This window comes from Carcharodon carcharias, chromosome 18, assembly GCF_017639515.1.
Source record: "Carcharodon carcharias isolate sCarCar2 chromosome 18, sCarCar2.pri, whole genome shotgun sequence".
In the NCBI taxonomy this organism is placed as follows: Eukaryota; Metazoa; Chordata; class Chondrichthyes; order Lamniformes; family Lamnidae; genus Carcharodon; species Carcharodon carcharias.
The window spans coordinates 97,479,660-97,492,911 of NC_054484.1; the positions used below are offsets into that span (position 1 = coordinate 97,479,660).

Below are 13,252 nucleotides of genomic sequence, written 5' to 3' on the forward strand. Positions count from 1 at the left end.
AAGTTATGATGATGTGGAATGCACTGCCTGAAAGGGTGGTAGAACCAGGTTCAACAGTAACTTTCAAAAGGGATTTTGATAAAATAGAAATATTAAAAAATTGCAGGGTCATGGGGAAAGAACAGGGATTAATTCCACAGCTCTTTCAAAGAGCGGGCACAAGCACTATGAGCTGAATGGCCTCCTTCTGTGCTACATCATTCTATGAATGTTATCCAGGACCGAAGCTCTGGAATTCCCTCCCTACACCCCTCCACCTCTCTTCTTCAAGGTACTCCTTAAAGCCTCCATCTTTGAAGCAGCCTAATATCTAATATCTCATGTAGCTCTGTGTCATATCTTGTTTTATAGCGCTCCTGTGAAGTGCCCGAGGATGTTAAAAATGGCAAATGAATATAAAGCTGCTGCGGTTGTTGTAGTGCCCCTTTCACTATTGCACTGAAGCATCAGCCTAGATTACATGTTCAGGTCTCGAGTGGAACTTGAACTCAAAAAGCTGACTCAGAGGCAAGAGGGTTACAGCTAACACCACAAAGAAATGAAGGCTGATGGACTATCTCCAATGTGTTAGGTACCTGGACAGAAGATGGTGGGCGAGGTGTCCCCGGTGCAAAGCAGTTGGCAGGATCACACAAAAAAAATCAAAGTTCCTTCAAAGTTTCAAAATATCTGTTTTTGCCTTTAAGTTTTTCCTGTTTCTCCCCTACTCCCTGCAGTTAGCAGCTCTGAGAGGCCACTGTATATGGAGAAGTTTTTTGCTGAATGCAAATGGGGCAGTGATGACAGAAAAGGGAAGTCTTACTTGATTATACTGCCACTTTTAACAACTTTTGTATCTGCACACTGAGCTCTACTTCAAAATCCTAATAATTTTATAAACATTATGTAAACATAGACTGTTAGTGGGATCCCCGATAACATCTTCTGCAACAAAGGCACAGATGCTTATTTCACTCATTGAAAAGCAACCTCATTGTGTCCTCTGCATCAATGAACGTATAATTGACACCTGCACCAGACTCTCTGCTTGAAGTTAGCACAGAAATACTAAACTAGACTGCAATTTAGATTGACATCCATTCTGATCCTTTCCAAGAAAATTGGGAAACACACTTTTTGACTGTACTCAAAGATGTTCAACTGATAAACCAACCCGATATCCCAAATGATAATTTGGGAAAAAAGTGACCACGGAAGATTGGGAAAATCATACAGAAAGCCCAAAATGTCTAAATAGGAAGAAATCACAACCTTTTATACACCATAATATCAGGAACATAAGCCCCTCCACTTTATTCCGAATCTAGTGACAGTTATTACATGCCTGCTATCTTTAGTCTGGCCAGGGGATGGCTGGCTTTACAGGCCAGCAATGTGACTATAAAAGTAATGTTCTGCTCCATCTAGTTGAAGTGCATGCTGTCTGACCTGAACCAAACTGTGAAAACACCAGGCCAAGATTGAGACAGACATTCCCTGGAAAGGGTGTCCTTGAAATCCTGATTGTTGTTGGAAACAACATTGTGAAATAAAATGATGCTAATGCTACCTTTGGAAAACACACTTCATTTGGTGCCTCTATTCACAGGGTACCAGTTCTGGCAAAGATGATAAAAACAGTGACTAGGATTTAACACTTAGGTTACATCTACCATTTCTGACCTGGCTACAAGATTATTCACCCTTACCTTACCTGAACAGGTAATGTGGGACCAGGGACAATTCCAGTTGGACTGGCAAAGAATTTGCATTTTTTCCACAAACATAATTTTGGAGTAACTGCACATGCAAAAATTCTGAACTCATGTTGTCTGTTGAGCCTTGCCATACAAATAAGCAAACCAATAACAAAGGGACCATGTTATGTTGTGTTACGCTGTACTATGCCATACTGTGTTGCACTAGTTTTAACTATACCAAGTAGTGTTATGTTATTTTACGCTAGGCTGTGAAATGTTATGCTATGTAATGTTACTTTATGCGCTACACCTGATTTCAGGTTCTCTGGTTTAAGAAATGAAAATCATTCAGTAAAGGGAAATCGTCCACCTGATCAATATCCAATTGCCTGTGTTAGAAACTGCATATGTGTGATCATTGGGTGAGGTCATGATCAGGTTGAATTTGATGTTGTATAGCTACTGACTTGGTCGAATAGTTTGCCAACATTATGTGGGCTAATGTAAAAAAAAAGAGGGAAACTGGCACATTTGGGACTATAAATGAGTCACCCCATTCAAAAGAGGACATAAATGGTGAGGAAAGGGCAAAGTTAACATTAGGGAAAATAAATCAGCTTTTAAAGCATTTAGATTTCAAACTCCATCAATATAGAACATTTTCCAAAACAGGAAAATGTTTAAAACACCAACAAAAATACATTTTTGTGCTGGCTGAACGCTGATCCAATAATTGAAAATAAATTACAATTCCAGCTCAACTTCACCTGGGTCACAAGGGTCTGAGTCAGCTCGCACACAGTATATCTTGTACTACCGATCATAAATCTTTGTAGTTAGCACCCCCTGGTGTTTGACAGATCCCCCGGTACTGATGTGAGACAGCAGCACCAGCACTGAACAACTCCAGCTTTTTGGCCTCTACATTTCTGGTACATTGGAATCCAAATATTAAAAAAAAATATATCCTCCCCTCCCCAAAAAAATACAGTCTTAAAATTATCTAATTTGAAGCAAGGTCCACAGTAGCTTTATCCATTTCAGCACAATCATATTCCAGACCCTATTTTTTGTGATGAATCTTTTCCTCATGAAGTATTTCTTCTGACTTGGCTTCCTGCTCAATTACTAATTCAAGCTAATCAACGGAGGAGCCAATTAAAAGATAGAGAGCCAACAGATTTTGCTGTTACTAGTTCTGAAGAAGTTTATAAAGAGCCTGTAGTCTAAAGTCCTGGCTTAATCTGTTGGGGCAAAGGTTTTTTTACCTCCTCTCTATAGAAGGGGTAAATATATATAGTTCACTTTGAGTTCCCTCTAAGCTCTGTGGGTGCGCAGCCACACACAAATCTTAAAGAGATCGCACAGTGCAACAGGCCACACACAACAAAAAAAAAAATTATAAGGGAACATTGCTTCAGGCCACAATCATCCCGTGGCTCAACATGGTAATAGCAGTAGAAGCCTAGGAGCAGGTCACCTACCTGTCACTGTCGGGGGGTGGGTGTGGGGTGGAGGTGAGGAAGGGGAAAGCATTTTGAAATGGAGCGGCAAATGGAATCAACAGTCTATATTTCTTTCAGTGGGGAAAAGGGAAGATATTTGAAAATGTCTCTCGTTTGCCTTCCATGTGTGCAAAGTAACATTAGAGGGTACACCACCAATGGTTGACCTGAACTCTTGCCTCTTTGCTGCCAAGATAGCCCAAGAGGGTAGGCTACTACAGCACTGATGTTCCCAACATTTTCTTTTACCGAGTAAGATACCCAGCAATGTATGTACTGCAGGAGTATCCAAACTCCAGCATCATTTGGCTCCTGGACTGAGGAAATCCAATACTCAAAGAATAAGTAATTCAATCCTATTTGTGCTTATACATAGTCGATGGTTTTGTCTGTTTAGATTTCATAGGCTTGAAAGTTTAAAAAGAGTTGTTCCCCGCGCTTTGCCTCTAGTGGATATAAACACCAGCTCAGCAACACCAAATACATGAAAATTAATGAGAACATTAACTTTGTATGTGGTCCTCGAGGTTCCATAATACACACCTATGTAGGCCATGAAGACAATAAACTTCCAACATCTCTGTACTGCAATGCGTAAATTGACTTACCATATACAACCGGATACACTGTGCCCCTAATTCCAGATGCTGGACAATGCATATTTTTTCCATTCAAATAAACGTTTAGTTCCACATGATCATAAGTGAGCCCCTTGTAAAAAAAAAAGTAATTAAATCTAATTAAGTCACTGTATAATTCTGTAGCTAAATGCAACTATAATAAACTAAGGTTCAAGACAAATATTCAGAATTCATAAGCTTTATTTCTAAAACCGATTTTATGAAAAACATTAATTCCGTGAAACACTAATCTCCTTAGTTGTGCCTCCCTTCAAATTAATTCACGACTACTCTACTGGGTATGACATATACAATATCAGAAAACTGGTGTCAAGTGACAGCTGGGTAACAAAGCACAGCTGCAACCAGTTCATATCTGAAACAGCAGTCCTGAAAGGTGGTATGAATTTATATATTTTTTAAAATCTGGATGTTTAAAAAAAAGGTTGATTCTTGACTCATTCTGGGGTAAGTTCCCAGTAATCCCCCATTATTTTTCCCAGTGAATGCCAGCAAGCTACTCAACCTTTGGGGGCCAGCATAGACTAGCTTAATGCTGTCCTTATGCAGGATAACTATCAGGAGCATCAAACCTGCACTGATGTTTTCCGCACTTTGTTCAAGAATTACAAGGCCAGGTCCAGCACCCCTCCTTCTCCTGTCTTCTCTTCATCCCCCAATTCCTCCTCCCTCAAATGCTACTGCCCTGAGTGAAATAGGGCATCACAATACAACATTTTATTTCATTTACATTAAAAAATAGCATAAAACAAGAAGTATTTCATAAAGTTTCATTCAAGAAAATGTCATTTTCCGAGTTTAAGGTCTGAAATGAACTTTGGGAGTAATAATACATTTTGCAATGCACCAGCCAGAGTGCAAGTGTGACCATGCAGTGTAGCAGTAAATTCACTGCAACACAGTAATTACGTTGTGCTTATCAATGGAGGAAGGCTCTTAGTAAATTTTAAAAAGCCAGCATCAATAAATTTATATGGGTATATTTTCAGTTTCTATTTTTTGACAGACAGAATTGTTAACATTAGTAGTTTGGTAGCTGCGCATGGCCTGATTATGTGTTACTGTAACATTAGCTACAATGATGGAATGGACATTATATTTTTGTAAAACAAGAAGTGAAATCAGGAATTTGTAACTTTTAAAAAAGTACTTTCTAGAGAACTGTTTGAAATTAACACATTGATTTGTCTTTCGTTTGTCACATGAATGTGTGATCATTACGTTGACTTTGGTAAACTGAAAACCACCTCTCGGGTGGCCTTCTGGTAATTTTTTTTGGTTCATGGAAGTTGGCATTGCTGGCAAGGCCAGTATTTATTCCTCAAACTTAATGGCCCTCATGTGAGCTGCCTTCTTGAACCATTTGCAGTTCATGTAAGTGCACCCACAGAGTGGTTAGATAGGAAATTCCAGGATTTTGACCCAGTGACAATGAAGGAACGGATCAGAGGTGTGAACCAAGCTTCTGCCACAACAAGAATAATAACCTGCATTCACATGGCACCTCTAACATAGTAAACCATCCCAAGGTACTACACAGGAGTGCTTTCAAACAAAATTGACACTGTGCAACAAGAAATATCACATCAAGTGTCCAAAATCCTGGTCAAAGAGGTAGATCTTAAGGAGCATCTTAATGGAGAGGGGTGAGATTTAGGGAGGGAATTTAGAGCTTAGGGCCAAGACAGCTTTGGTCCCCACGTCACCAGTAGCAGGGTCTTTACATTGAACTGATGGTTGAAGCTACAGGGAGAGCTGAAGTCTTCCTGCCCCTCCCTGTACAGAGAGGGATGCAACTTCACTGTCACTTACCTGTACTTTCTTAAAGAAACAGTGCACATGTGAGAAGCAACACTAACTTCAGCTGCAGCAACCAGAGCTATAGAGGAATCGGGGAGAATTACGCAAAAAAAAGGTTTTCTATTAAAAGTAAAATAAAGAGCTGCAAGGAAACACTTGAAAACCAAAAGCCCAAGCTAGTATCTGCAAATCCTAAATTCCTTCTTTCTTACCACAATATCTCCTTCCTGAGGAATACTGTTAGCTGGTAGTCTGTTTCGCTCTTCGTTATTGTGATAAATAGCTCCGTCATGCCTAAGCACCAAACTTTGCGCATCCCGACCAAATGGAATCTGATTAAGGTTGGCTTTTTGTGTAGCAACCCCAACTCCCCAGACTCCTGAAATAGAGTAAGAGTGCAATATGGTTACAAATCATATCAGTTTCCTGAAATCTAATCTACAGCTAAGTTTGCTTTAGTTTCTTGAAAAGCCTTTTTTAAAATGTTTAAAAGCAACCTCAGAAAATTTAATACATAAGAGCCTTATAATAATACATTAGAATCACAATCCAAGATTCCCTTACAATTGAAGTGTCACACCAAATAATTTAAGAAAAGCAATAACTGCTATCCCGTTTGTAACAAGATTTAAAAAATAAGAGATGCATAGCACTGATATACCAACATATTGTGCCAGAATGGTAAGGCATGGGCTGGCATATAGAATTCCCTGCACCATTTAGTTCATTATTTTGTCCAAGGTAATAGGAAAATGAAGAAAATTAAGGCTGGGAATACCACAATCCAACAAATGCAGAGAGTGAAAGAAAAAAAAAAATCAGCATTCTGGGCTATTTGCTTGCTTTCTGGATGGGCTCTACAGCAGCCCAGTCTAAGCTATGCAGCAGTTCACCACCCAATTTTCTGACCACTTTATATCTACCCCAAAGTAAGACTGGGGAAGAACTTAATAAAGGGAGAAAAAAATATACACTTTATAAAATAAAAGGAAGAGAAAATAAAAACACGCAAATAGTTCTGCCATTTTTAATGCATAAGGGTGCATGGGTATTTGGAAGCTTATAATTGAGTTGGCCTAACCTTTTATTTGAAACAAAATACAGGTTTACTGAAAGGGAATTTCCCTCCAGAACTTGCTTACAATTTTACAGACAGAGCAAAGGGAAGAACTTGCAAATATGTAGCATCTTAGCACAGTGCTTTCAAATCTTTTTCCATCAGAGTGTAAGCCTGGGCCAGGTAGGGGATTACAGCGGTGGTAGCAGATAGCAGAGAGTAGGGAGGGGGCAGGGAGGGTGGAGAGCTGAGAGAGTGGGGAGGGGCGGGGGGGGCGGAGAAAGTGGGGATGGGGCCGGGGGTGGGGGGGGGGGGGGGGAGAGTGGGGAGGGGCCTGGGGGGGCCGGAGAGAGCGGGGAGGGGGCGGAGAGAGCGGGGAGGGGGCGGAGAGAGCGGGGAGGGGGCGGAGAGAGCGGGGAGGGGGCGGAGAGAGCGGGGAGGGGGCGGAGAGAGCGGGGAGGGGGCGGAGAGAGCGGGGAGGGGGCGGAGAGAGCGGGGAGGGGGCGGAGAGAGCGGGGAGGGGGCGGAGAGAGCGGGGAGGGGGCGGAGAGAGCGGGGAGGGGGCGGAGAGAGCGGGGAGGGGGCGGAGAGAGCGGGGAGGGGGCGGAGAGAGCGGGGAGGGGGCGGAGAGAGCGGGGAGGGGGCGGAGAGAGCGGGGAGGGGGCGGAGAGAGCGGGGAGGGGGCGGAGAGAGCGGGGAGGGGGCGGAGAGAGCGGGGAGGGGGCGGAGAGAGCGGGGAGGGGGCGGAGAGAGCGGGGAGGGGGCGGAGAGAGCGGGGAGGGGGCGGAGAGAGCGGGGAGGGGGCGGAGAGAGCGGGGAGGGGGCGGAGAGAGCGGGGAGGGGGCGGAGAGAGCGGGGAGGGGGCGGAGAGAGCGGGGAGGGGGCGGAGAGAGCGGGGAGGGGGCGGAGAGAGCGGGGAGGGGGAAGGGGGCGGAGAGAGCGGGGAGGGGGAAGGGGGCGGAGAGAGCGGGGAGGGGGAAAGGTGTGGAGAGAGCGGGGAGGGGGAAAGGTGTGGAGAGAGCGGGGAGGGGGAAAGGTGTGGAGAGAGCGGGGAGGGGGAAAGGTGTGGAGAGAGCGGGGAGGGGGAAAGGTGTGGAGAGAGCGGGGAGGGGGAAAGGTGTGGAGAGAGCGGGGAGGGGGAAAGGTGTGGAGAGAGCGGGGAGGGGGAAAGGTGTGGAGAGAGCGGGGAGGGGGAAAGGTGTGGAGAGAGCGGGGAGGGGGAAAGGTGTGGAGAGAGCGGGGAGGGGGAAAGGTGTGGAGAGAGCGGGGAGGGGGAAAGGTGTGGAGAGAGCGGGGAGGGGGAAAGGTGTGGAGAGAGCGGGGAGGGGGAAAGGTGTGGAGAGAGCGGGGAGGGGGAAAGGTGTGGAGAGAGCGGGGAGGGGGAAAGGTGTGGAGAGAGCGGGGAGGGGGCAGGGGGGGCAGAGAGCGGGGAGGGGGCGGGGGGTGGAGAGAGCGGGGAGGGGGCGGGGTGGGTGGAGAGCTGAGAGAGTGGGGAGGGGCCATGGAGGGTGGAGAGAGCGGGGAGGGGGCGGAGGGGGGCGGAGAGAGTGGGGAGGGGGCGGAGGGGGGCGGAGAGAGTGGGGAGGGGGCGGTGGGGTGGAGAACCAGGAGTGGTGAGGGGGCGGGGTGTTAGGGAGAGCTGAGCAAGTGGGAAGGGGGCGGGAGCTGGAGAACTGAGAGAGCGGGGAGGTGGCGGGGAGGGTGGTGAGAGCGGGGAGGGGGCGGGTGGTGGAGAGAGTGGGGAGGGGGCGGGGGGATGGAGAGCTGAGAGAGTGGGGAGGGGGCGGGGGGGGCGGAGAGAGAGTGGGGAGGGGGCGGGGGGATGGAGAGCTGAGAGAGTGGGGAGGGGGCGGGGGGATGGAGAGCTGAGAGAGTGGGGAGGGGGCGGGGGGATGGAGAGCTGAGAGAGTGGGGAGGGGGCGGGGGGGGCGGAGAGAGAGTGGGGAGGGGGCGGGGGGGGCGGAGAGAGAGTGGGGAGGGGGCGGGGGGGCGGAGAGAGAGTGGGGAGGGGGCGGGGGGGCGGAGAGAGAGTGGGGAGGGGGCGGGGGGGGCGCGGAGAGAGTGGGGAGGGGGCGGGGGGGCGGAGAGAGAGTGGGGAGGGGGCGGGGGGGGCGGAGAGAGAGTGGGGAGGGGGCGGGGGGGGGCGCGGAGAGAGTGGGGAGGGGGCGGGGGCGCGGAGAGAGTGGGGAGGGGGCGGGGGGCGCGGAGAGAGTGGGGAGGGGGGCGGAGAGAGTGGGGAGGGGGCGGAGAGAGTGGGGAGGGGGCGGGGGGGGGGCGGAGAGTGTGGGGAGGGGGCGGGGGGCCGGAGAGAGTGGGGAGGCGGCGGGGGGGGCGGAGAGAGTGGGGAGGCGGCGGGGGGGCGGAGAGAGTGGGGAGGGGGGCGGAGGGTGGAGAGAGTGGGGAGGGGGCGGGGGGGTGGAGAGAGTGGGGAGGGGGGCGGAGGGTGGAGTGAGTGGGGAGGGGGCGAGGGGGGGCGGAGAGAGTGGGGAGGCGGCGGGGGGCAGAGAGAGTGGGGAGGCGGCGGAGAGAGTGGGGAGGGGGCGGGGGGGCGGAGAGAGTGGGGAGGGGCGGGGGGTGGAGAGAGTGGGGAGGGGGCGGGGGGTGGAGAGAGTGGGGAGGGGGCGGGGGGGGGAGAGAGTTGGGGGGGGGGGGTGTGGAGAGAGTTGGGAGGGGGCGGGGGGGGAGAGAGTTGGGAGGGGCCGGAGAGAGTGGGGAAGGGGCGGGCGTAGTGGGGAGGGGGCGGAGAGAGTGGGGAGGGGCCGGAGAGAGTGGGGAGGGGGCGGGGGGGTGGAGAGAGTGGGGAGGGGCGGATAGAGTGGGGAGGGGCCGGAGAGAGTGGGGAGGGGGCAGGGTGGAGAGAATGGGGAGGGGGTGGGGGGCGCGGAGAGAATGGGGAGGGGGCGGGGGCGCGGAGAGAGTGGGGAGGGGGCGGGGGCGCGGAGAGAGTGGGGAGGGGGCGGGGGCGCGGAGAGAGTGGGGAGGGGGCGCGGAGAGTGGGGAGGGGGCGGGGGGGGGCGGAGAAAGTGGGGAGGGTGCGGAGAGAGTGGGGAGGGGGCGGGGGGGCGGAGAGAGTGGGGAGGGGGCAGGGGGGCGGAGAGAGTGGGGAGGCGGCGGAGAGAGTGGGGAGGGGGCAGGGGGGGCAGAGAGAGTGGGGAGGGGCAGGGGGGGCAGAGAGAGTGGGGAGGGGGCAGGGGGGGCGGAGAGAGAGTGGGGAGGCGGCGGAGAGAGTGGGGAGGGGGCAGGGGGGGCAGAGAGAGTGGGGAGGGGGCAGGGGGGGGCGGAGAGAGTGGGGAGGGGGCGGGGGGGCAGAGAGAGTGGGGAGGCGGCGGAGAGAGTGGGGAGGGGGCAGGGGGGGCGGAGAGAGTGGGGAGGCGGCGGGGGGGCAGAGAGAGTGGGGAGGCGGCGGAGAGAGTGGGGAGGGGGCGGGGGGGTGGAGAGAGTGGGGATGGGGCGGGGGGGTGGAGAGAGTGGGGAGGGGTCGGGGAAGGTGAAGAGAGTGGGGAGGGGGCGGGGAGGTGAAGAGAGTGGGGAGGGGGCGGGGGGGTGGAGAGCTGAGAGAGTGGGGAGGGGGCAGGGGGGTGGAGAGCTGAGAGAATGGGGAGGGTGCGGGGAGGGTGGAGAGAGTGGGGAGGGGGCGGGGGGTGAAGAGAGTGGGGAGGGGGCGGGGGGTGGAGAGCTGAGAGAGTGGGGAGGGGGCAGGGGGGTGGAGAGAGTGGGGAGGGGGCGAGGGGGTGGAGAGTGTGGGGATGGGGCGGGGGGTGGAGAGAGTGGGGATGGGGCGGGGGGTGGAGAGAGTGGGGAGGGGGCAGGTGGGTGGAGAGAGTGGGGATGGGGCGGGGGGTGGAGAGAGTGGGGTGGGGCGGGGGGTGGAGAGAGTGGGGAGGGGGCAGGGGGTGGAGAGAGTTGGGAGGGGGCAGGGGGGTGGAGAGAGTGGGGAGGGGGCGGGGGGTGGAGAGAGTTGGGAGGGGGCGGGGGGTGGAGAGAGTTGGGAGGGGGCGGGGGGTGGAGAGAGTTGGGAGGGTGCGGGGGGTGGAGAGAGTTGGGAGGGGGCGGGGGGTGGAGAGAGTTGGGAGGGGGCGGGGGGGTGGAGAGAGTTGGGAGGGGGCGGGGGGTGGAGAGAGTTGGGAGGGTGCGGGGGGTGGAGAGAGTGGGGATGGGGCGGGGGGTGGAGAGAGTGGGGATGGGGCGGGGGGTGGAGAGCTGAGACAGTGGGGATGTGGGTAGAACTGAGAGAGTGGGAAAGGGAAGGGGCAGAGGGGGTGCAGAGTTATGAAAGCGGGGGAGGCAGTGTTTAACTGCCAAGTTTTTACAACAGTATCACCTATTTTTTCACTGGCTTTTTTGGAGCAGGAATCAGGCCTCAAAGTTCAGTCAGTTAGGCCATACCCAACATTGGAAAAAAACACAGGGGCCTAGCAGCCGTTAGCACTCATTCCCAGCTTCATGGCAGCCAATGCTTTCTCAGAGCTTGTGACCCCAAAATCCCGCTGGGGGGTCACGACCCACAGTTTGGGAAGCCCTGTCTTATTAGGACATCTTCAGAATAAACAAAGTACTTCACCACTGCTGAGTGGTCACCATTTTGAAGTACAATCACCATAATGTCAGGAAATGAATTCACTGGGAACAGGGATGACCTCTACAGGAGATCCCCTTAAGAGGATCGTAGATTAGGCAAATATACTGTACACATTTTAATTCAAGGAACTGGAGGGAGGAAGGTGGCATTAATACATGAGAAGCTCAGTTGTGTAGACGGTTATTTTGTGATGCAGAGTGACACCAACAGCGCAGGTTCAATTCCCATACCACCTGAGATCATCTATGTCAGCCTTCTCAACCTTGTCTGTGGTGTGGTAACCCTAAGGTTAAACTCATCACCAGTTGTCTCTCTGTAATGAGAGAGCAGCCTATGGTCCTCTGGGACTACAGCAACTTTCACTATTTCATTCACAGTAGCACATTATGTGGGACACAGAGGAGAGACATATTATGACCTAAGGTTTATTTGGTAGAGTGTAATTATTTTTGTCAGACACAATTCCTGGCAAATTCTAACATTTATATATCATTGTCAGCATAAAAAAAAAACTCCAAGCTGCTTCACAGAAATGTAACTGGACAAAAATGGATGTCAAGCCAAAGAAGGGGTGGTCAAAGAATTGGGTTTTAAGAAAAGTCTTAAAGGAGCAAAGTGGAGAAGCAAAAATTTATGCAGAGAATTCTAGGGCACATGGCCAAGGCAGCTGATGGACAATGGTGGGGGAAAATAGATGTGGGAGAAATGTATAAGAAGCTCGATGGCAGTTGTTTCCTCTAAAACTGGAAGATTGCTGGGTTGAATGTCAACTTATGCTCCAATTGAAAATTCATGGTTCATTTTGAAACAAATAAAGTTTTGTTCAGGTTCCAGCTCAGAGAGGACCTAAGTAGATCACAGGTGGGATAGGAGAACCACATTTAGATACCCGGAGGAAACAATGATAGCCGGCATAGGGAAAACGCGGTGGTTAAGCCTCGTGGTCAAACTGGTTATGAATGCACTCCGAGAAACGGCCATTAAATGAGCATAGTAGGGCAGCCCTACCTCTGACATTTTACTGACCTGTTGATTGGACTTTGAATTCAAAGTAACTTTTGTTCTGATGCAAAGGTGCATTGGCTAAGCAACCTCCTGTGCCACATATTCTTCGCCCATTTTTCACAATAACAACATCAGTTCCTATGAAGACAGGCAGAATTAATAAGCTGAAGAGAATTAGCAATATGAAAAAAATACAAAAGCATTTTCAAAGGTAAATTCTGTAGTGCAGCAAAGCTTGATCTTTCCTAAAAGGCAAAGAGAATCTTGCACTTAGGTAGTGCCAAGCATAACTAATGAAGTTTTTTTGAACTGTAATAGTCACTTCTGTAATGTCAGAAATGTAATAGTCAATTTTTGCACAGCAAGCCCTCACAAACATCATGATAACGACCAGATAATATGCTTTAGTGATGCTGGCTGAAGAATAAATATTGGCAGCACACCAGGGAGAACTCATAAGAAAGAGGAGTAGGCCACTGGCCCCTCGAGCCTACACTACCATTTATTTAGATAATGGCTGATCTTCAACCTCAGTTCCATTTTACCAGAAAGTTTCACATGTCTTATTCCCTTAGGGTCCAAAATCATCAATCCCAGGCTTGAATATAATTAAACGCTCCCTGGGGTAGAGAGTTCCAAAGATTTACAACCTTCCGAGCGAAGAAAGCTCACCTCATCTCAGTCCTGAGTAGTTGTCCCCTTATTCTGAGACTGTGCTTCCCAGTTCTAGGGATCAATTGAATAATGTTTCAATGAGATCACTTCTCATTCTTCTTAACTCTACCTATTCTACCTAGTGTCTCCGCATCGGATGACCTTATCATCCCAGGAATCATTCTAGTGGACTTCTTTGTTGCAACCCCCCCAACCCCGCCTCCTCTAAGGCAAGCATGTCTTTCCTTAGGTATGGGGACCAAAACTGTCAGGATACTCCAGGGTGGTCTCACCAAAGTCCTGTACAATTGCAACAAGACTTCCTTACTCTT

The 13,252-nt window shown here is 50.8% G+C and overlaps 1 protein-coding gene across 1 annotated transcript in view; it reads right to left on the reverse strand.

Annotated features, from left to right (window-relative positions):
* Positions 1 to 13,252, reverse strand: part of LOC121290572 (SPRY domain-containing protein 7) — a 29,796-nt gene that overhangs the window by 4,114 nt on the left and 12,430 nt on the right. The window contains exons 2-4 of the mRNA XM_041211144.1: positions 12,288 to 12,404; positions 5,838 to 6,004; positions 3,793 to 3,895 (exon numbers count right to left, since the gene is read on the reverse strand). Coding sequence (XP_041067078.1) covers positions 3,793 to 3,895; positions 5,838 to 6,004; positions 12,288 to 12,404 — 387 coding nt within the window. The remainder of the gene's footprint in view (positions 1 to 3,792; positions 3,896 to 5,837; positions 6,005 to 12,287; positions 12,405 to 13,252) is intronic.